General features: G+C 39.3%; 1 protein-coding gene and 2 non-coding genes across 3 annotated transcripts; 2 read left to right on the forward strand and 1 right to left on the reverse strand.

Moving 5' to 3' along the window:
* Positions 1-12,551: 12,551 nt before the first annotated feature.
* LOC131331381 (uncharacterized) lies at positions 12,552-16,255 on the forward strand. Its single transcript, XM_058365301.1, has 2 exons — positions 12,552-14,100; positions 15,577-16,255. The coding sequence occupies exons 1-2, from the start codon at positions 13,277-13,279 to the stop codon at positions 16,019-16,021; spliced, it is 1,269 nt and encodes a 422-aa protein (XP_058221284.1). The 5' UTR covers positions 12,552-13,276; the 3' UTR covers positions 16,022-16,255.
* A 2,271-nt stretch (positions 16,256-18,526) lies between these two features.
* TRNAS-GCU (transfer RNA serine (anticodon GCU)) lies at positions 18,527-18,608 on the forward strand. The gene has a single exon. It is a non-coding gene; the product is annotated as a tRNA-Ser (tRNA).
* A 582-nt stretch (positions 18,609-19,190) lies between these two features.
* LOC131331658 (small nucleolar RNA snoR100) lies at positions 19,191-19,293 on the reverse strand. The gene has a single exon (XR_009201462.1). It is a non-coding gene; the product is annotated as a small nucleolar RNA snoR100 (small nucleolar RNA).
* Between the last annotated feature and the right edge of the window lie 5,241 nt (positions 19,294-24,534).

The following is a 24,534-nucleotide window of genomic DNA, read 5'->3' on the forward strand; positions in this document are numbered from 1 at the left end:
ACCTAAGTGGCAATTAGTACAGAGTTTTTATTCCGGGCTGCATCCGCAGCATCGTGTGATGGTTGATGCCTCATGTGGAGGCTCTGTGATGGTTAAGAATGAAGAGGATGCCTGGCAGTTGTTTGAAACTATGAGCGAAGGGTCCTTGCAAAATGTTTCTTTTGAGAGGAGAGGTAAGTCAGTCACTACTGGCTCTGATAAGCCACGAGGTATGTATGAGATCAAACCATCTCATGACCTCAATTCCAAAGTCGAACTACTGACTGAAAAGGTTGAAAAACTTCTTTGTATGGGACCGGCCACCTCACAGCCTCCACTTTCTCAGGAGGCATGTTCTTTATGTGCTAGTCCGGCCCATTTCATCACTGACTGTCCTGTAGCCCCACAATTCCCTATTTTTGTGGAGGAGCAGGTTAATGCTGCACAAGGGTATGCTAATGCACGAGGTTTCTCCCAACCAAGTAATGATCCGTATTCTAATACTTACAACGCGGGTTGGGCCAAACATCCTAATTTCTCATGGAGATCGCAAGAGCAGGGTAGTTCCTCTGCCCAGCAGCATAGGCCTTTTAACACTCCATTTAATCCAGCTGCCTATTGCTCACAAAACCACCAAGCACCCACCCAATCCACGCGGGATCCATCCTTCGAGGACAAGGTGCTGTAAGCGCTTGACCGTTTAACTGATACCCAACAGCAAGTGTGTTCTAATACCCAGTCCATTTCGCGGCTCGAGACCCAAATGGGTCAAATAGCCAATGCACTTAACCGTAGGGAAGAAGGTAGGTTGCCTAGTCAACCTGTCCAACCCCTTGGAGGACAGTTTGTAGTTCATGACCCGCCTCTTGCTGATGCTAAGGTAATCATGACTTTGCGCAATAAGAGAGAAGTCGAAACCCGACCAGAGAAAGCGAAATCGAAGGAGCATTTGGCTCCCTCCGACCCCAATGACTTTGGGGAGGAGAGTTCACAAAGTAAGGAGGGAACCCCTCCAGTCACACCTGCATCGCCCACTTCTGTGTCAGCGGGCTCTAAGGTACCACCCTATGTGCCTAAAGCCCCGTTCCCATCATGTTTGAATGCACCATCTCCTTTTCCTAAGAGGGGAGCATCTATGGAGGATACCCTTGAGGTATTCAAGCAAGTGAAAGTTAACATCCCACTCCTAGATGCCATCGAACAAGTCCCAACTTATGCCAAATTTCTAAAGGACCTCTGCACTCAAAAGAGGAAAAACCGAACCAATGTGTCCAAAAAGGTCCTTCTCACCGAGCAAGTGAGCTCTGTTTTTCAGTCGGACGCTCCCCTTAAGATGCAAGATCCTGGTACCCCGACTATTGATATAGTCATTGGAAAATATGCCATAGAGCGAGCACTTTTAGACTTAGGGGCTAGTGTCAACTTGATTCCGTACTCGGTGTACGAACAATTGGGGCTTGGGGAGTTGAAGCCCACGTCGGTTACTTTGCAATTAGCTGATAGATCCATTAAGGTGCCACGTGGAGTAGTTGAGGACGTTCTTGTCAAGGTTAATGATTTTTATTTTTCGGCTGATTTTATAGTCCTTGACACAGAACCGGTGCAAACCCTCAAAAAGCAGACTCCGATTATTCTTGGTCGTCCTTTCTTGGCGACCGCGAATGCTAATATTCATGTGAGGAGTGGAGAGATGGAGGTGACCTTTGGGAACATGACCCTTAAGCTTAATGTTTATAAGGCCGCAAAACACCCTCCCTTAGAGGAAGACTGCTTCACAGTCGATGTCGTGGAGGACTTGGTGGAGGAGGCATTGCCTTATGTTTTGACCGATGACCCGTTGGCCGCTTGTTTGGCACACTTTGGGTATGGGGAGTATGATATCGATCAGTCCATTGAGGAGGTGAATCTGTTACTTAATAATTCACCTCCAAAGTGGACAGCGCAGTTTGAACCTCTTCCTGCACTTTCTGATGAGACCGCCCCTCCGTCTATTGAGGCTCCACCGAAACTTGAGTTGAAGCCTCTTTCGGCTAATCTCAAGTACGTATTTCTAGGTACCAATGACACCCTTCCAGTTATTATTGCGTCTGACCTTTCTGTCACACAGGAGGGTCAACTGGTTAAGAAGCTTAAGCAGTATAAGAGTGCGATAGGGTGGTCCGTGGCGGACTTGAAGGGTATTGATCCCTCCGTGTGCATGCATCACATCAATTGCGAAGAGAATGCTAAACCATCTCGTGAGATGCAACGGAGGTTGAACCCGAATATGAAGGAGGTGGTAATGAAGGAGGTTGTGAAACTTTTGGATGCGGGTATCATATACCCCATCGCGGATAGTAAGTGGGTGAGTCCCACTCAAGTGGTGCCTAAGAAGTCGGGCATAACTGTGGTCGAGAACGAGAGAGGTGAGCTTGTCCCGACACGAGTCACCACAGGGTGGCGTGTTTGTATTGACTACCGTAAGCTCAATTCCATGACTAGGAAAGATCACTTCCCATTGCCTTTCATTGACCAAATCTTAGAGCGGTTAGCGGGCAAAAGCTATTATTGTTTTATGGATGGCTATTCCGGATACAATCAAGTGCCCGTCGACCCTGCAGACCAAGAGAAAACTACCTTTACTTGTCCTTTTGGCACTTTCGCTTACCGGCGTATGCCATTTGGTTTGTGCAATGCACCTGCTACTTTTCAACGGTGCATGATGTCTATTTTCTCTGACATGGTGGAGGAGTTTCTCGAGATCTTTATGGATGACTTTTCGGTCTTTGGGACCTCGTTTGATGATTGTCTCCGTAACTTGAGCAAGGTGCTTGAGCGATGCATTGAGAAAAATTTAGTGCTAAGTTGGGAGAAGAGCCATTTTATGGTTCAAGAGGGGATAGTGTTGGGACATGTGGTGTCTACGAGGGGGATTGAGGTGGATAAAGCTAAAGTTGACTTAATTTCGCGACTCCCTCCCCCATCTTCTGTTAAGCAGATTAGATCCTTTTTAGGGCATGCGGGCTTTTACCGCCGCTTTATTCGTGATTTTAGCAAGATTGCTAAACCCTTGTGCGATCTCCTCCCCAAGGATGTGCCATTTGTGTTTGACGAGGCCTGCATGAAGGCCTTTGTCAAGTTGAGAGATGCCTTGTCCTCTGCACCTATTATGCAGTCACCCGATTGGAAATTACCTTTCAAAATCATGTGTGATGCGTCCGACTATGCAGTTGGCGCTGTCCTTGGCCAACGAGTTGACAAAGTTTCCCATGCGATTTACTATGCGAGTAAAACCCTCTCCGATGCTCAATTGAATTACACTACTACGGAGAAGGAGTTACTTGCTGTTGTTTTTGCATTAGACAAGTTTAGGTCGTACCTCCTCAGGTCTAAGGTTGTTGTGTATTCTGATCATGCTGCATTGCGTCACTTGCTTTCTAAGAAAGATGCGAAACCTAGGCTTATTAGATGGATTCTGTTGCTACAAGAGTTTGATTTTGAAATTCGGGACAAGAAAGGTTCCGAAAATTCTGTGGCCGACCACTTGTCGAGGATCCTTGTTGACTCCTCATGTGACACTGTGCCTCTCCATGACTCATTCCCCGATGAGCAATTGTTTGAGGTGTCGCAAGTTCGGCCTCCGTGGTATGCTTTTATTGTTAATTACCTAGCCACTGGTGAGATTCCTTCGCATTGGTCCCGTCTAGATAAGGATCGATTCTTTTCTCAGGTTGGGCATTATTTGTGGGAGGATCCGATACTTTTTAAGTATTGCGCGGATCAAGTGATTCGGCGCTGTGTCCCCGAGTGTGAGTATCATAGTATTTTGACATTTTGTCATACTCTTGAATGTGGGGGACATTTTAGTGGGAAGAAAACGGCGACAAAAGTGTTGCAGAGTGGCTTCTATTGGCCAACTCTTTTTAAAGATGCCCACGAGTTTTGTAGGACGTGTCTTCGGTGCCAACGTGCCGGAAACATATCCCGCCGAGACATGATGCCATTGAACTTCATTCTAGTGGTAGAGTTATTTGATGTGTGGGGCATAGACTTCATGGGACCGTTCCCTAATTCTTTTGGGAATGAGTATATTCTTGTGGCGGTAGATTATGTGTCTAAGTGGGTGGAAGCGGTGGCTACGAAAACGAATGATCATAAAGTTGTGCTCGAATTCCTTAAGAGCAATGTTTTTAGTCGGTTTGGCTGTCCGAGAGCGATCATAAGTGATGAGGGAACCCATTTTGTTAATAAGTATTTTGCGGCTCTAGTGCGTAAGTATTCTATCACACACAAGGTGGCGACACCTTACCATCCGCAAACTAGTGGCCAAGTTGAGGTTTCAAATAGGGAGATAAAGAAAATTCTTGACAGAACGGTTAGGACTGATCGTAAAGACTGGTCAACACGACTAGACGATGCGTTGTGGGCTTACCGAACTGCATATAAAACTCCTATTGGCATGTCTCCTTACCGGTTGGTTTTTGGTAAGGCATGCCACCTACCTGTAGAGTTGGAGCATAAGGCGTTGTGGGCCATTAAAAAGTTTAATTTTGATATGATTGTTGCTGGGTCTCATCGTCGTCTCCAATTGAGTGAGCTAGAGGAATTGCGTAATGATGCTTATGAGAGTGCACGCATTTACAAGGATAGGACTAAGGCTTTTCATGATAAACATATTGTCCAAAAATCCTTTGAACCAAATCAAAAAGTGTGGCTTTTTAATTCTCGTTTGCGTCTCTTTCCGAGTAAGTTGAGATCAAGATAGGATGGGCCCTTCATAATTCAAAAAGTTTTTCCCCATGGGGCTGTTGAAATTAAAGATCCACAGGATGGTAAAGTTTCTAAGGTTAACGGTCAACGTTTAAAACCATATGTGGAAGGTATTTATAATGAGAAGGTGATTGAGGAAGTCGACTTAGTTGATCCGGTTTATCCAGATAATTGAGTTTTAAATGAAGTCTGGGAGACTTTAAATCCATAGAGGGTGAGATACCTCTAGTTTTTGCCGTGCTCGAACGGCTTCCAACGGTCTGGTATAGCCACCTTGTCAAAGCTATGTATGTAGTACTTAGGAGGTTGGGTCTGGCGGCAGGCGCGTAGTTAGCAGCGAGAAATCTGTCTGAACCATCCGACTTTAGTGTCCAGCTTGGCGGAGATTGGTTCATAAGCCGAGTGGTGGGTAAGGAATCTGGTAGCCCCAGAGGGAGTGACAGCCTATTAGATGATGGCACCACTTCTCAAGATATCGTTGAATCCTACGCATATTGCTCTTCCAACAAGTAGGGAACCACAGTCTTTGACAAGGGAGAAAAGTAGTACCCGTGTCTTTTGCGTGAAGAAAGTGGTGGATTTTAATTGTTGTTTATGTTTTTTATGCAATCTCTGGAGTTTTCTTTTCCTTTTGTTTTGTCAGTTAGTTTTGTAATTTATTTTTGTATCTTGTTTTGGTGGAGACTAACGCATTGCAGGTTGTTTCATTCAAGTTGGGGGGCCTCTCGGCCACCATATCTTTTCTGCTCTGCTTATTTCTCCACTCGAGGTGATATCCTTCCTCTTTCTTTCCATTGCCTTATTTCTTTTAATGCCTTTGCAATCACTGAGGGCAGTGACTAGTTTAAGTTGGGGGGTGGGGCATACTTTGGATGCTTTCGTTAGTAGTTTGTTTTAAAACAAAAAAAATTGAGAAAATTGAAAATTAAAAAATGGGAGCCTTTCTGCATGAGATTGTTGTTTGTTGTGCTCGCTTGTTGATTACTTGAGTATAAGCACTCTGCTACCATTTCGATATCTCTTTGGCAGAGTAGTTTCAATTTGCTAGACTGCTGGCACTTTTGTTTTAGCATTTTTGCACATTGCACGTCGGGCCTTAATTGTTTTTGAGCTGTGATTTGACTGTTCTTAAAGGCTATGATTAGTGGAGACTTATACCCTACCCTTGTGAGCTTTTGAGCCTTATCTTTTATTGGAGTAGTGTCGAATAAACTCTTTGTTTGTCATGGAAAGAAACACATTTGTTGTCAATCTCATCATCTTTGGTTGCCAAGTGTTGGAACTTGAAAGCATAACAATATCTCTTTGTTTTGGTTAGTCACATGGATGTTACACCCCTGCGAGAGGATTATAGGCACTTTCTTGATATTTGGGCTAGTTCGTTCCTTTGTGTTTACATTTATCCCTTGCGAGTCACATTGAGCCTTATAGATTTAGCCTTTTCTTGGTTAGCTCCATCTACCATATTGTGTTTGGAGAAAGGCAAAAATATAAAGGTATAATTTTTGGATAGATTGTGAAATTTTGTAATTGAATAGGTGGTGCCCCTAAAAAAAAGAAAACACAACAACACAAAAGAAAAAAAAAGAAGAAGAAAGGAGCACCGGTATGTTTGAAAAGGAGGAATCGTGTTTTATGATTGAAAAATGTTGGAAGGTTAGAAGGAGAGATAAGGTGGAGTTGAAAAGTGAAAAAAATTTGGGCGCACATTATTAAATTAGCCCTAAGTTGTTTGCCTATTCTCGGACACGTGATGTTTTACCGTAACCTTGAAATATTTTTCCTTACCCCACATTACAACCGAAATTAAAGTCCTGTTTGATCTTTAGGGGTGTTGGGTTGAGGTTTGATTGGTGGAGAGTTCCAATGCTTGGCATTTTGTTCATGAGATTGCGTGTCCACTATATAAAGCGTTCTTTTCGTGTCATAGTGTGCGGAGTTCTTTGTTTTCCATTAACGTATCCTCCAAATCGCACACTTGAGAGTTCATAATGCAACTTGTTTCGAGTGATTTTATTTGTGAGTGCATGACACGGTGAGAATTGAAGTCGAGGCTCGGTCCAGAGAGAGTGGTTGGTTATTGTTCATATGTAATTGAGGCCCGTATTCACACACGCCAAGTTTAAGTGCCACAGTTTATTTCTTGAATTGTTAACACTCGGAACTATGTTTGCCTTGCTATATCTTTGTGGTAGCTTTGTGTCCTCTGCTTGATATGTCGATGAGTTGCATGACAGGTTGCGATTTTTGTATTGAAAGGTTCCTTATGTTTGTGGGTGTTCACTGCTGATAACCCTCGCACTTTTACGAGACTAAACTCGTCCTACCGGAGCACCCGGGGGTTCAAATGTCCTATCTTTCATTGCTTTCATTAATTGTTTAGTTCTTTTCTTTGCTTGGGACTAGCAAAGTGTAAGTTGAGGGGTGTGATAGGTGCTGAAAAGCACCCATTTACTCCTTTTAATTTACGCATTGTTTATCCGTTTACCCTGTTACTTGATTCGTTTTAGTATTTTATGGTGTTTGCAGGCCTCAAAGATTGATGGGTGCGAAAATGTGCAAATTGGGTTGATTAATAATAAGATTAAAAGAAGCTTGGGGTCATAGTGCAAATTATCTAAAAGTAGCATGATTAATTTATTATTACCCAGAGTCCAAAGGGGCTTAATGTAATTCATGGCTTAAAAGTTAATAAAACCCTACACTATAAAGTATACAGGATGCTACTGATATGGGACGTGACTTTTTGGACGACGTCAGGCGGAATTCTTGGATGTAATCAGGCGGAATTCTTGGACGACATCAGGCAGACTTCTTCGACGTAATCAGGAGAATAGTTATTGGACGTGGGTTCTCAATCGGATCAGTGAATTTTCTAGCATTCTGACTATGATTTCATCAATCCATACTGCCACGGTTTCCATTCCCATGGCCGGCTAAACCCCTTGTCTAGGGGGAAGATGAAACTTCGCGCCAAGTAACCTCTTTTATGCATGGGTTTTAGTTTGTTTTTCGGATCGATTGTAAAACTCAGAATCCTTTTCGTTTCAATTGAATGAATTGATTTTAATTCTTTATATCGATTAAGTATTTGTACTCTAGATTTCAAATACATAGTTTTGCAATGGTTTTCACTGATTGTGGTTGGAGTTCTGAGATAGATTATGCTCGTAAGACGGATCGTGCCGTTAGGTTGCCAGATCGTGCTAACTGAGAGATGGTCCGTGCTATGGGATAGTTTATACCTTTTAACAACCCGATTATTTTCTTGATGATTATCGTTAGGGTTTGCAAGCCCTAGCGATAATCTCTTTTGATTCGAATAAATAAACCTAGCCTATGCATATTGTTGTTACGCGGTCGGGGTGAATTCGAAACCCTAGATATTTTCCTCCATCGTTTCTAAATCTTTTAATTAAATTGTTCTTTAGTTTAATTAGCTCTTCAAAACAATTCAACCAATCAATCTTTACTTTTCCGAATTAATCTAGAAGTTGATCGAATTATAGTAACTTAGCCAATTTGTCCCTGCGGATCGACACTCGGTCTTGACCACTATTCTACGGAGTAGTAGTTAACTCCAAGCTTTTATAAATTTATTTTTGACACGGAACGACGCGGTCACTTCACCCCCCACTTACCCGCGAAGGACACCTCTGTGAATTTATTGAAATCTCTCATACGCGTGATCTAAATTGTTCAGTCCGTAAAATCCTCTGAGCATTGTATTCGTCCCGAAAATGAAGCTAATCGGACGATGATAATCTCATGAAATGATAGATCTGTGTTAAAACTCATTTTTAATTATGTATTGTCGATCAAGAAGCTAATTCTATCCGATCAATTAGAGTTTATTTGCGGACTCTACATGAACGACAATTTAGATTAGAGTGATGAAATCTCAGTGAAATCAATCGAAGTATACTACAACCGAATTAAGGGGATGGTGTTGTGCAGTGATGTGCGTAGTACCGTGCTGCGCACCTCCGAGCCATCAGATCGTACATCCGACGGCTCGAATCTCATCTTGGCAATGAACTGTTCTCGATCGTTAATTGCTGAGATAAGATCTGATCCGACGGCTTTGAGGTGTACAACATGATACACATCACTACACAACACCAACCCGAAGTCCACTTGTTTACATCAAAAAATATACCACTCAATGAAGAAATTACACGTGGCATTAAACAATGTGCAAACTAATCAAAATACATTATAATTACACCTAAGATACATGAGATCGACGGGTTTAATTACGATATTATTTTAGTACTGTACAATATTGTTTGGATTGAAAACGACCACATTTGGTCATAAAGTGACAAATGCCAAAAGGATAATTAAGTACAACCGTTGATTAAACTCATTAACCATCGAACGGTGTCCTTTAGAGACCCTTTATGATGGGAATCAGTTATATTTATCCCCATCCGTTTAAATAGTCCATTTCCAAGCACTAACTCATGTTGCACAAGAATAGGGAGCCCATTATCAACATGTCTAGCCACTACTTAGAGCAACAAACATGGGAAGCAGAAGACTAAAGTAGTTTAGGACTTATAAATTAGTTCGACGTAGTAGTTTATATAGTTGTAGCTTAATATTTTGCAAGTTTGAAGACTTATTTGAATGTAGTTTACTTTTGATTAAATTCAAGTTATCTTACATTATTTTGTCTTGTTCTTGCTGAAAAGTAATCGCGTATAAGCTTGCTTTTGATTCAATTATAGCGTGCTTATATTTCTGTCTTGTTCTTGCTGAAATCTTAAAAGTAATTGTGTATAAGCTTGCTTTTGATTAAATTCAAACTTGTTTATATTCCGTTATCTTTTCTGTTTTCTCTGTTTGGAGTGTGTCGATTCGGTTTAATTGATACATTTTAGAAAAATTATTTTCGTTGAGGTAATCGAACGGATAATCACAATTGCCTGATTAAGTTAACTATTTTTGAGTTAATCTGAAAATGACAATTTCTATTCTTTTTTAGCATGCCCGCACACAATCATTTTGTCAAAATGTTGAGCTAATTTAGCATTAATACCACTACAACCCCATTGTGATATAACTCAGTACTAGACCCCTTGTCCCAATACAACAACGCATAATACGAGGCAACTTCTATATTACCATAATTAAATAAAATAAATAACCCTGGATGAGGAGGAAAAAACAATCAGAAAGTTTGGCAAATGTGGTGTGTTTTTTTATCTCACATTTTTATTAATTTTCTGCGACTTACAATGAGCCTTCGTTCCATCAAATGTCACACATTCAGTTCGAGTGTTTACACTAAATGGAGAAGGGATTTGAAGATGCAAAGGTAAAGAGGCGAAAACCTTCTCACCCTTCTCATTATGTGTAACGCATATGCATGCATGTCCTAATCATATCTCATAGACAAATAATATCCCATAGTCAAATCATATCCCATAATGATCAAATCAACATGCGCACATTACAACCATTCTACAATGGGGACGTATCCCTACCAGTTTGGTCCGGTTAAGATGGATTGTGGGCCCGGAAAGGGCCCACAAAAATAATCGAAATCATTCATCTTTTAGAGCACGTCAAGAATATTGACCACGCCAAAAATCACGTTGATCGGATATAGTTTGACATGATTTCGAAATGCATTTAAGTTTGTAAAAATAAAAGTGTGTAACACAGGATTGCAACCCATTTGACACAATTATTTGAAGATTAATGTATTTCGAAAATATGTCAAACGATATCCGATCAACGTGATTTTTGGGCGTGGTCAATGTTCTCAACGAGCTCTAAAAAGTGAACGATTCCGATCATTGTTATAAGCGCGAAAAGGGCCCACAATCAGTCTTAACTTGACCAAACTGGTCCCAATCCAAACTGGTTGGGATACGACTCCCCTCTACAATCACACATAAACACTCACACACACTCACAAGTGTGTGAGGTCTATCCCTTTGTGAGTGTGCGTGTGTAAATATAGCAGTGTGTGTGGAGTTCACCCTCTTTGTGAATGTGTGTGGTAATAAAATTATTGGTGCACACTAATTTATAGCCCTAAATCAAAAAACACGAATCAAGAAAATAATGATTGGGTGAAAATCCTTTAATATGACCTCTCAAGCTGATGGGGGAGAAGCCCACGTAAGCTTGGACCAGAGCGATGAAAAGTTGAGGAAGAGAAACGTAATTTTCTCGAAGATATCAACAAGTTGAATTGAAGAGCGTACGAATTAGAAGGACAAATGACCTTTGCAAACCTCATGTGTTTGTCCTTGAACGAGTGATTGGATTTGTAGCAAGCTGAGTTGTGCCCAATTGGCGAAATATATTCGAACTGCAGAGGACAATGCATGGGATGCTAATATGACTAAGAAGATAGAAAATCCACGTTAGTTCCGATGTCGCAGAAGAAAGTGCTTTATACTCGGCTTCAATATTGGACTCATACATAAAAGCTTACATTTAGTGACCCAATAAATGAGATTTTTACCTAGAAGAACACGACTCCCCATAGTTGATTGTTGTGTACCTGGACGCAACCAGTCCAACTGGAGTTTCCAATTGGAGCCAACATAACCAGTAAGATAAGAAGAAATTAGGAAAACAAAATGCAAATCCCAAAGGAAAATTCATTTCTCATTTACCAAATTTAAAAAATCTGAAATTGAAAAATGCATTTTAGATATTATAAAATGCGCTTAGCAGCTTGAAAATGAATGGAATGCGAGCATTACACAATCTGTCACACCTATTGATCGATCTACATATGTAATTGTAGGTCGGGTGAAACGAGTTATTGCAAGACATCGACAAGTTGTTGATACTGATCCAAAATGTTACCTTTGTGAACAGACAACTTCCTTCTACTAAAAACTAGAGCAGAGCATGGTTTGCAATCAAGCATCTTCATTTTTTAGAGTACAAAGAGAGTATACTTTTGTTTGGGTAAAGCTCAAGGGAAGTGAAGTCTGTTTGGCCTCAATCCCAAGAAAGTTACGCAAAGCTCCTAAAGAGGCTCTCCGTTTTTTTTCTAAACCTTTTTTTTTTAAAAAGGAGGTAATTTCAAATTTAAATATAACGAAATTGAAAAATAATTTTTGATTTTTTTTGCACCTTTTAAAAGATCTCAATGAGATTTATCAAACAAGATCCATATTGGTGGAAAAATTATTTATGTAAATACATGATTTTTGAGCTTGAAATTACCTTCATTTTCTAAAACTTCATTTTCTAAGAAAGTGGAACAACACCTAAGTATATTTCATAGCAAACCGCAAAGCCAAATAGTTGATCACGCATTCTATCAATGAATTAGCTAGAAGAGCTAGTGAGATTTTTCTTATCAACATATAAGAGCAGAATCACAGTACATTGAGAGGTTTTAGGAGTAACAATAGAGAGATCGTTACCTCGATTGGACGTGATAGGCATCACGACAAATCTTAAGTCTGAAATAAGTCTTTCTTTAGATAGCTATAAATGGCCGATCATTCATGCACATAGAAAAGATTCTAGACCGACGATCGGTAAGTATCTAACGAAAAAGTTATTTTAATAAAAAAAAATCGACTTGTTTTAATACCTATCGATATTCGATGATATATACTTTTCTAACGGAGGAAGTTTTCAAAAAGATCTACAAGAGGAACGATTAAGATCATCTTATCATGCGTCGATATGCTTCTATACTTTATACATGTAGAATGATTTAATTTGTATAGAGCCCTTATCAATGTCCAAAAAATCAATCTTACAAATGTGACTTTAACTTTTTACGTAAGAGCTATAAAAGTGGACGATTTTAAATCATATTTTTGGACTCGTAACGGTGCCATGCACAATCCAATCAAAACACACGCAAAATGCACGAAGCAAACGCTGAGAGAAGTTCCCGCAGAACCACCCATGTCCATCTCTCTCCCCTTCTCCAACCATCTCTCTTCAAATTCTCTCTCCTCCATAAAATCCTCTCTCCTTCATTCCCATCCACAACCCTCCCCCAATATAATTTCACTTCCCCACATCAAAACGCAGACCCGAAGAGAAAAAACATAAACCCAGAAAAAAAAAAATACTACTTCCGAAAAACAGAGCCTAACAGCCTCTCTCCAATCCTTCCTTCTCCGGTCGATGTTGACGACGTTGATGGATCCGTTTCCGATGTCTCGCTAAATTAGGGAGAGAAATCAACGAGAACTGTCAATGCCAAACACAGTACATCGATCTGGGTGATCATAATGTATCATCAGGAAGGAAGAAACTGAGGAGAGAGAGTTGTTTTTAAAAGTGGAGAGAGATGGAGGTTCAGCGGATGAAGCAGTTGTTGTTCTTGTGGTCCAATTTGCAAAGTAACCGTGTTGCCCTCGTGGGTGGGAACCACACCGCCGCCAGATTTTGCACCCGCTAAATAATAACCAACCCGCGATCACCACCTCCCTCTTAGCTAATCTCTTATTCTTCTTCTTCTTCGATAATCTCTTTCATTCACTCTCTGATAATTTTGGTAATTTCGCTGCGTTTTCGATCCTGCTTAATTTTCCTCAAAAACCAAGATATGAAGTTCATAGCCATGGATTTGATTCATGGGTTTCGATTCAAACAACAGTACAAAGTCAAGAATCTTTGCAAAGAAGGCGTCGGATTGAGCGCCTACGCGCATTTCCTGGTAATTAGGCTACCCAATTCGTGGATCTTGAAGCTTGTGGCACGGACCCTGGTTTTGGCATTGGTTATCGCCTCACTCCCCCAGATCAGCTCGGTAATCGGGGGAGTTTCTTCGGATTTCTATAAAGCCACCGATTCCGAGGCAGAAATTGCGTTCGATTCGATAAATTTCGATCTGCTGCCTTTGCTCTTCCGCGATTTGAAAAACGAAGGGATACTAAAGATGGGCGACCGAGCCCTGTTCCTCGGCAACAAGAATGACGAAGGGCTTTACAATTCTGACATGATCCGGCTCGGAAACGGCGGGAACGAGATGGACTTCGTCTCGTTCTCGGATTCGGAAAAACAGGGCGCCGTCACGGACGAGACGTTCGATTTTGCATTCACGCAGGGGTTCCACGCCGCGGTCGCCGCGGAGTTCATCGGCAGGACTCTCAAGGTCGGCGGCGTGGTGGCGGTCCAGCTCAGCGAGGACCCCGCAATGGCGTTCGAGAAGCCTGAAAATTTCCAAATCGTCTACGTCCGTCGGTTCGATACGACTATCATTGGAATGCGGAAAACCAGTGGAGCTGGTTTGAAGTCGCCGGCGAAAAGGAAGCTCTGTGGGGTCACGACGGAGGCGAAGAAGGCCGCTTTGAAGAAGCTCGAGGACGTACTCCTCGAACCGCCGCGTGCGGCGTCGGGAAAATCCAAGACGTACCTTAAACGGACACGGTACAATTTGAAATTTCCTTTATTATTTCTAGGGTTAATTTTAGAAAAAGTCCCTTTAGTTTGCTGCAAACTTAATTTCGTCCCTCTAGTATTAATTGTACCATTTTTAATCCTATAATTTGTATTTTGTCTCAATTTGGTCCCTTTCACTGACGGTATTATTGAAACTAACGGAACTTGTCTGCAAAATCGGCATTTCCCTCCTAGAAGGACGAAAATGTGACAAAATACAAACAAGAGGGACTATTCAATAATTTTATTTTTTATTTTGCAAGGACAAACTCACACTTAAAATCTTTTTCACCTTAGTTATAATTTCCTAATCGAATGATAATCAAAATATATTGAGGAAATTAAAAAATTTATTTTGGAATATATTACAGATAATATTATGAAATTTAAAAAGTATCTCTTATTTAAATAACTTTGCACCGGATTTTTTTCAATGAATTTATCTTGATTTTTACAATCCAGTTATATATGTTCTCTTTTTAAAAATCAAGATAAATCTATTGAAAGAAAAAAAATTGATGCAAATTAAGTTCTTTAACTAAGGGATGCTTTTCAAAATTTATAATATTATCTATAATATATTCTAAAATAATATTTTTAATTTCTTCAATATATTTTGATTATTCAATCAAGAAAAATAATTAAGGTAAGAAAGATATTACTTATGAGTTTGTCTTTGCAAAATCGAAAATAAAATGTAAAATTTCTGAAATAGTTTCTAGTTTGTATTTTGTCTCAATTCCATCCCTTTGAGAGGCAGGTGCCATTTTTGCCCCTGAGTTCTGTTAGTTCTAATAACATCATCAATGAGAAGGACCAAATTGAGACAAAATATAAACTACAGAATTAAAATGACACAATTAATACTAGAGGACGAAATTGAGATTGCATGCAAACTAGAGGGGCTATTTCTAAGATTAACCCTTATTTCTATGTTTCAAACTTCCAAGACATACCTGTAGTATGTCAAAAGAAAATGAAAAACCAATTCTTCTACTGTACATTATACTTATAATATGCGTAGTATTGAACAAATGGGAAGGAGACGAGATTATGTTTATACAAAATTGTTGACGTGTGATATTACATGTTATTTGCGTTGATTAAAAAATAATTGATAACTTCAAATTTAAAGAGTTTTTACACTCGTACACATAAATTTTGGAGTTTTTCTCTCAAAAGAATTTTCAAGGACTAATCATATAAAACTTTTTCAAATTAACGTGAAATTAATATAATTTTTAGAAACGTTTGGAGTTTTACAGGGTCTAGGAGATCCCAACATCCCCTTTAGTCTGAAACTTTTTTTTTTTTTTTTTATCTGTGAAAGTCATGGATAGTTCGCAATTTTTTTTTATAATAATTCATTATCGATGTCGGGGTCAGCTTACGAGCAATAACAATTATTTATTTGTGCAAAGTTTGTGACTTTGATCAATTATTATTTTATAAATCCCCCAACAGATACTTGCCGGATTTACTGGGCGATTCCCTCGAAAGCTACCCGCGCCGAGTCTTCATCGACGTCGGGTTGCCGGAGAAGGACGGCGCAGACGTCGGGTGGTTCGAGAAGCATTACCCGAGGAGGAACAAGGATTTCGAGCTATACAACATCGAGACGGTGACGGAAGAATTCTCTGGCAAGGTGCAGCCACAGATCGGGATGTCGGATTGGTTGAGGAAGAATGTGAAGGAAGAGGAGTACGTCGTGATGAAGGCGGAGGCGGAGGTGGTGGAGGAGATGGTGAAGAGCAGAGTGTTAGGGCTGGTGGACGAGCTATTCTTGGAGTGCAAGTATAAGGGGCTGAGTGGGAAGAGCAAGAAAAGTAGAAGGGCATATTGGGAATGCTTGGCTTTGTATGGGAGGTTGAGGGATGAAGGTGTTGCTGTGCACCAGTGGTGGGGTTGACAGAGAAGAAGAGAGAGAGAGACATAGAGAGAGAAAGAGAAGGGAAAGGAGAGAGAATGAGGAGAGAGGTGTGCCTCATTTTTTGGTGCTACTTCCCTGTTTTGTTTGTGTATTCTCATCGTTGTTGTAATTTTTGGGTTATTTCTATGTTGTTTTTTGTATTTCAAAGGCCGATAACAATGAGGGGTTTAATAAGGTATAGAACTGCTAATATTATATTATCCTATGGCCAAATTTTGTTGCTGCTTCCTATTGTTTATATTCTCTTCTCCTTTGATGATCTCTAGTTTGATGCATTCATAATGATTTTACGTGACAATTTGAACAATTCATCTTACGGGGCTCGTTTGTTTGCCCAATAATAAAAGGATGACACGTAAAATCCATGTGATATGAATGAGATATGGAACCTCTTGGTATATATTGCTCTGCATACATTTGAATGGATGGAGAAAAATTCATATTCAATGTTTCTATTGACATAGATATAGCCTTTGTCAAGTATTGTGCACAAAATGATTATGACTTCGGACCCCAATTCATTACATATCCAATCCCACCCTAAATCCTCCAAATCATCGAAGCACATATATAGGTCTTGATATCTTTACCGTTCATGTAGAAAAAGTTAAGTTGCTCAAAGAGAAAACGAAAGGTCAGAGTATAGTCGTCTAGTTCTCTTGTGACAAATATAATTTGTTCAAATGTATATTGATGTGTGATCTAATCTTCAAATGGATGTCGAACACATTGAGGTTTATAAAATGAACAGCTTAGATTATCCAATGAAATCGTGGTGGATCATATTTTGTGTCACATGAAGAATCACACAAGCAGTGCTGACATTAATTTTGCATGAAACGGTAATTGCTTGCCCTTGTTCGTTTACTATGAAAAAAGCAATCATGGAATTCTGATTTCTTAGCTTCAAGGCCAATTTGGATCCTTAAAAGATTGGGTTTTGGACATGGTCCAGCAATGGACGGAATTAGCCCAGTACTGTACTACTGTGCAAGTGGACTGGGAGTTGTTGTAGTACGGCAGTCGCACTACACGGTGTAGTGCAACGGATCCGACCGTCCATTTTGATATGAAGGGTTCGGATTTAATCCGAGCTCTTACAAATTCGAGCCGTCAATTGTTCAGATGAAAATCCGAATCATCCATTGCCGAGATGGTCGGCCAGATTGGCCGCACTATATGTGTAGTGCGAAGGTGCACTACAGCACCCCGGATCGCAGGCGGGACAATAAGGAAGCAAGCCACCAGAGAGAATAAAATATTTTGGAGAGGGTTTGGAGGGTTCAAATCTATGGGTTTAATTGAAATCAAGATCGGAGTTTCAAAAAAAAAAAAGAGAGGATAATTTACCACCAAAAAAAAAAGATTAATAAGGATAACAAATGAAAATGCCAAAGAAAACCTGAAAAATAAGGTAATTTTTTGTTGAATTTTAAAACAAAAGACTTCACAAAAACTGACTTGGTATAGGCTAAGAGCATGTACACCAAATAATTTATAATGCATTTTTAGTTATTTTAGCTAAGAAAAACAAAAAAAAAAAAAAAAATAGCTGCAGCAGCTTCGGGAAAAGGACAGCTATTTTCCATTCTTGAACAGTGGTTCGGTACTTTTGCCGAGGATGGTACAACTACTGTTCACCAGCTACCTTTTAAAAAATTAGTTTCTCTCACCTCTTCTCTCACTCAGGCCATTATTCATCTTTTTCCACTCACTCTTTCTCTCTCAAATTAATATTTTTTTTGCCTAATTACTGATAAACTTGCTCTAAATCTACCTCCATCCTTCATGCCTCTCCAAACATTCCTATGCTCGTTACGGTTGTCCGAACCGTTGATTTCTTACTTTACAAAGTTATTTTGTAATCCAGCTATATATCGTGCATCTTGAAGAAAGAAATGATAATCACTAAGCTACAGGTATATGGGGCGTGTTTACGATAGCCGTGGATACAGATTTTTGATTTTAACTTCATATCTTATGGGGCGTATTTACGATAGCCGTGGATACAGATTTTTGATTTTAACTTCATATCCTACTGCAGATTTTAGATTTTGAATTTTAGTAGAAGATAATAAACCTATTTGTTGCAACTGCGAGATTATAAGAATTTCATTCATTTTTTGAAAATTTGTGTTACAGAATCCCAAAAGTAACCCAAACCCAACTTTAAAATTTTGAGAATTTTTTCTCTTTTTCAAGTGCTCGGAATCTGTAGATTCTAAAAACTAATCATGTATACTTTTTGAAAAAAACATTCTAAACTGATTTTTTGAAATTAGAATCTAAAAATCTGTCAAAATAATTTTTCTCAAACACCCACATGATCTTGTTTTCCCATTCTTCACTTATTGAGTTCATAGTTCCAAACAAAGGCAAACTAGAAAAAGGAAAACGATACAAAAGGAAGAAGATATCCTAGTTACAAACAAATTAGTAAATATAGATATAAATTAAATTTACAAACAACGAAAGTCAAATGACGTCGCTTTGGCCGAGTGGTTAAGGCGTGTGCCTGCTAAGTACATGGGATTTTCCCGCGAGAGTTCGAATCTCTCAGGCGACGATAATATACTGGTCCTTCTTTTTTGTACACCCGCAAACCCGGAAAAGAAAATCCACGGTTCCTTGCGTCAGTTGCGTGGCCCGACGTTTCTCAATTGCGTGTGCACTTGTTTTCTCCCTGGTACTTGACCCGTAAATACACGGCTCCTTGGACGCGGTACAATAAACCGATTTGAACTTCTCAATAGACATACTCCGGTACATAGCTGATTTTTTTCCCACCCTTAAAACGTTGAACTGTGCCATCAGTGCTGGCCAAGATGCTTGGGTTGCCCAAGTTCGACCCCAAGTTCGGTTGCTCATTCATTATTAAGTCATAAAAAATAAAACGACACACAAGTTAGAAAAACAAAATTAGGTTACACTATGTTGTTAACTTGATTTACATCAAAAAATCAAAATCGAAATGTAACCCCGGTTATAGTGTTTTTATGATTGCACGATCCACAACAACAACAGAACCCATGTAGTCCCCAATCATTGGAGGTATTGGCGGGAGAGGATTGGAGACAGACATAATCTTTGGCAATATGCACAAAGTGACTGTTTTCGAAATACCATTGAACAGTGGCCCCCTTATTTCTATTTTGTTGCGGAACCATGCCTCCAAATCAAAGTCGAATGACATCAAAAAAGGCAGGCCTAGAGACCCAATTCAATTTATGTCCACATTACCATACTCGTTTGGCTTATTAAGTACTCCATAAAAGATACAAGGTACTTGAGATCGGATTGTGATCAATTCGTCTTAAATATTTTTAAAACTCGTTAAGTTATCAAACCAATCTTAATTAACTATCTGCTTGGCTCGTTTATCACCCCAATTGAAATAACTGACTCCGTTCATGTACTGGGCATTATGCGTTCCAAAGTCCATTAAACTCCTTTTGAAATAAAAATATGGAAACGCTTTTTGACCCCTATTCTCAGGCAAGATCGAGATTAGTCAGAAAAAGGAGGAGAAATAACCAAATAAATAAAAATAAAGGAGGGGAAAGTTTAATTGACTGGCGTTGAGAATTGGTCCGGTCAACTTCATTCTAGTAGCAACCTAGGGAGACTTGTGTTGCACTCCTATTTAATGGTTGAGCCGAACTGGACTGAAATTGTTGTTCGTAGTTGGGCTCTGTTACGATTCTATGGTTTACATTTCTCCTACGGCTCCAAACATTTGGGTTTGGTTCAGTTTTGTATATTTAGTTCTGAAACTGTAAGTTTCGTTTTAGTTAAAAAGTGTACGCAGTGGTAGCCAGGTAGTAGGTGCTATGTACTCTCCGTGCAATTGATTGAAGTTCAAATTTCACTGACTACAACTAACAATGACTGTAGACTTTTTCCGAGCAAAAGGGGGGCAAAAAAAAAGTGTACTCCCTTTTTGGTTCTTGTTTCGTATCAAAACATAACCAAACCAAACTACTAGCCGTGAACAACCTAATTAATGGTCATCTTGGGAAATAAAATGTAAATAGAATGCTGGAAAACTAATGTCAAAGCTTCGATACTTGACCCAAATGATACTCCCTCCATCCCATAATTTTGGTCGACTTTGACGTGTAAATTTTAAACTTCAAAATAATTTATCTTTTAAAATAATTTTTTAAATTCTTTTTGCACCGTTCAAAAGATCTCATCGAGATTTATCAAATAAGATTCATATTTCACAAAAAAATATTTTTTGCAAGTATATTATTTTTAAACTTAAAAATTACACGTAATTTTGTAGTGGACCAAACTTATGGGACTGAGGGAGAGTATTATAAGATGCCATGCATGAACCCCAAGGGTTTTGGGTGAGAAAACAATAAGTGCTCCTCCATAAAATCACAGATTTTGATTTCCACGGAAGTCAAATATTTCAAACTTTGGGGCCTCTAAGGGTTATGCCTGATCATTACTTTCAGAGTTCCAAAATTAGTCGAGGTGCGCACAAGTTGGCCCGAACATCCGGTTATAAAAAAAGAAAAAAAGAAAAGATGCATTTACCTCTACCCCCAATTCTTTCTCTCTATTTTTGGTTAAGTCAAGTCTTCCCCCAATTATTTCCTCCCCCAGCTAGTTGCTTCCCATATTCTGGCCTTGAAATCACATGCTTAAGCGGCAAACCATGTGTATTACTAGGAATTTCGGATGCCCTATGCTGTCAGGATGGTGCCTCCAAGTCCAAGGACGGTAACCCCTTGGAGTGGCCTGAGTCCTCCGGCTACCAAAATCCTGCTTTGAAATTTTGAGAATTTCTTTCTATTTTCAGCTTTTCAGAATCTGTAAATTTTAAAAATCTGTTTTGTAGAATATTCTAAACTGTTTTTTGGAAGCTATAATCTAAAAATTAATCCGTCAAAATAGTTTTTTGCACACACCCACAAGTACTTATTTGATCTCTCATAAAAGCACTCGGGCAAACCCCTTAAAATTACGATTGCGATGTTCTTAACGTCTTACATGCAGGGCACACGCCGGACCGCAAATCAAGTAAATTTTTTTTTTTAGCTGCAACAAATCAGGAAATTGGAACCGTGAATTTAGGTACTCCAATGCTAGGGTTCTCCAATAATAATACTCCACTTGTTGAGGTACCCACATGTTTGACTTGAATACAGGAGAGGAGAAATCAATGAAGTTGGAATCAAACCTGAGGCTCATATCCAATATTCTCTTCTTTTTCGAGATCACTCTCTTAAAAATCAACCAAAAAAAGTAATTTCCATTTCCCTCTTAACCATTCAGAGTCCAGTCTCTCTTGGGAGAATTACTAGTGGTGGACTGGTGGGAAAGAAAAAGAGGCGTTCACATAGGTTTTTCTTTCAACTTTTTTGGGCTACGGTTCTAGATGACTTTAAAAGTCTTTATGAGAAACGACTTTTTTTTCGGGGTAATTTGTCAGGGTACGTAATCAATGAAGTTGGAATCGATGACGAGTTTCAGACATCAATAATTCTCAATACTCCGAAAATGCCCCGAAAAGGATAAATCAATAGTTCAAATTCACGGTAGATAAATCAATGGTTCAAATTCACAGTTTGAGTGTGAATCTAAATCATTGATTTATCTTTTCGGGATAATTTCTCGAGGGTACGTAGCATTGCTCTTTCGGGTCCTAAAATTAGCGATTGGACCAACCATCTGTTGACCTTAAAATTTGAAATGTTTGGCTTCCTTGAGTTTCAAATTTCATTTGTGTCAATTGAAATCATGCCCAACGATTTTAATTTTGTTTTTTCAAAAAAAAAAGAGCGATAATATATGATATTATTAATCTCAATCAAAATACATAAAGTAGAAAACTTGTCCCTAGACAGGGAACTAAGCAACCATGACGGTGGGGACTCGGCCCAATGGCTATACCCCAAACCAAACAAATCTTTCCCACCAAAAAAAACACACTTCACAAGAAAACAGGAAGAAATCCCATAAAATCACAAACCGTCATAATCCGTCACCGGTAGAATTTTTACCACAAAATCATGAATTTCCAACAACCTCGATATGCTAATTACCAAAACCACAACCATGAACGCCGACCTGTCAGCGACCACGGGTTGGCAACGATGGAGGAGGAGTGGCGGTGGCAGAATCAATGATGAAGGGAAGCTGAGAGAAACGAAAAGAGGGATTAACCCAAAGAAAACTCTCAGATATGAGATCGAGAGGGAAAATCCTCATAGAAATGGAGAAGATATTGAAAGCGAAGAAACCATCATTGTGGAGAAAGAAGGACATAACTATTAATTAAGTATAAAGCCCTCCCCTCCCGTCGCCGCTTAAGGGTGGTGAAAACCCTAGAACGAGGGAGGGGAAGGAAGAAAGGAGGGTCGGGATTTTTGAGAGAGAGAGAGAGAGAGAGAGAGAGAGAGAGAGAGCAAAAGGTGTTTCTTGGGGGATTGAGCAACATAAACTTATCAACAAGAAAAGTGAATTACACAACATAATTAGACAACAATACGTTGAAGTATAATTCAGTACATAATAAATCGATCTTTAATGAATTTTTACGCTCAAATTTAAATTCATATCAACCAAATTAAAGATGTCTACGTAGTACTATTAGGTTGTCATTTCACACATTCTCTCATATTACAAATTTTTACATATGAAAAAAATTAAATGTTAAATCTTTCCTTTGATTACTAAACTATTTAAAACTTTACTGCATAAAATAAAATAGAAAAATGATAGTTTTAAAAATCAAAAATTTCTAAAATACTCCCTTCCCCAACGGCCAAATCGAAGTATAAAACACTACCGTACGTAATTTCAATAATTATTTTGCACCAAATATATTAATTTCTTCTCAAAATTTCACGACTTGTTTGTGGTGGTGTAGACACCCCAATTCGAGCCTCCGAATAATCTTTAAGTTCCCCGATGATGAAATAAGGAAAAATATACCTTCAAGGCTTTGATTGTTGCTCCTTGGTCACTCATTCTCTAAACCTCAAGAAAACCCCTTCCCAAACATGTAGGGTGGCCCCCAGTTCAATTGCAAAGAGAAAAACGCGTTTGCTTGGTCAAAAATAACTTTTTTCATGACATACTGATGGTAAAATGGGCACATATTTCAATGTATAAAACGTCTTTGAGTGAAACCAATTGGGTTAGAAAGAGGACTCGACAAGCTTTTCAACGCTTCGAACCACGCCCAAATCCGAGTTCTGGAGTGTCTAGGGCGCCCCCGCGAAGTTCAGTATGATGAGCTGTCTCGAAATACCGCGCGGCGTTTCAAAACGTCGCGCGACATTTCAGAAAAATTCCAAAAAAATCACTCTACCGCACGAGATTTCAATATACAGTACGGCATTTCTCTTTATGTCGCGTGGCGTTTCGAGAAAAAGTTCTGACAATTACAGAAAGTTGTCAACCACGCCTGCTGATGTAACAATTGAAAAATGGATCGGCCAGAGCACATTTTGCACGGTTTTTTTTTCCTTTGGGTGCATTCCAAGCACATTTTTGCCTATAAATACACCCCCTCTAGTTAAGAAGTACTCCTTCAACTCCAAATAAAGTTACTCTGCCATTTTCTAGACTCTCACTCTCTCTTTCTCTAAAAATACTCTCATTCTTCTTCTCCTCTTATGTTCAGTAAACTACTGACTTAGAAGGACCTCCACCTCAAAACATCCAAACAACCTCACATTCTTCGATCCCCATTCAAGCATTTCAAGTCCAAATCAACTTTCATTTCTCCATCTTCGAGCACATTCAAACTTCGATCAAAAGGTATAAACAAATTTCTTGGGCTAAACCACTTTAGTTTTGAGGGGGAGCCGATCGAGACCCTTCTCGGTCTTTCTATACCGAGTTTAGGTCTCAAACGAGTTTTATATTTAAAAAGCACAAAAAATTAATTTCTGTATCGGATACGCTACACCGTGTGTCGTTTTACAATTCCACATGGCGTAGTGTGTTACACCGTGCAGTATTTTATTTCTTATACATATTCCTTCTTATGTTATTCTATTTAGTCTCTTTATTACTTTTCTGTGCGGGTACATTTCAGAATCAAATTTCATGTTAAAAGTCATTTTTTTTACTTTATTAAATCTTTTAACATTTCAAAAAGCTTTTAACATTGCTTTACATGATAAAATGAACAAAAGGGTTTCGTAAATCACTTTTCAGAGATTCGGAAAATATAAAAAACTATTTTGCGGACCTATGTTCGTTTTGTCATGTAGAAGCGAACTGATTCTGGAATGTGTAGACAGGTGAACCGCACGGTGTTTTAGTTACACCGTGCGATGTATCCGGTCCACCGCGGTGTTCCAGATGATATTGGTAGACTGCTGCAATACTGTTATTTCACTTTCTGTATATTGCTCATCCATTTCATATTGTACAGCTCGCACCACAAGCACGTCAATGCGTTATATTAAACCCCATGTCCCTTTCTCGTACATGTTTTAATCAAAGTTAAGTTTTTGAAATGA

Source organism: Rhododendron vialii, chromosome 6a (assembly GCF_030253575.1).
Source record: "Rhododendron vialii isolate Sample 1 chromosome 6a, ASM3025357v1".
Lineage (NCBI taxonomy): Eukaryota > Viridiplantae > Streptophyta > Magnoliopsida > Ericales > Ericaceae > Rhododendron > Rhododendron vialii.

Bases quoted from the DNA above. Each gene is read 5' to 3' on its own strand.
- LOC131331381 (XM_058365301.1), top strand. From the start codon at position 13,277: ATGAAGTTCATAGCCATGGATTTGATTCATGGGTTTCGATTCAAACAA. The intron at 14,101-15,576 runs GTACAATTTGAA...ATCCCCCAACAG, and splicing joins ACGTACCTTAAACGGACACG to ATACTTGCCGGATTTACTGG.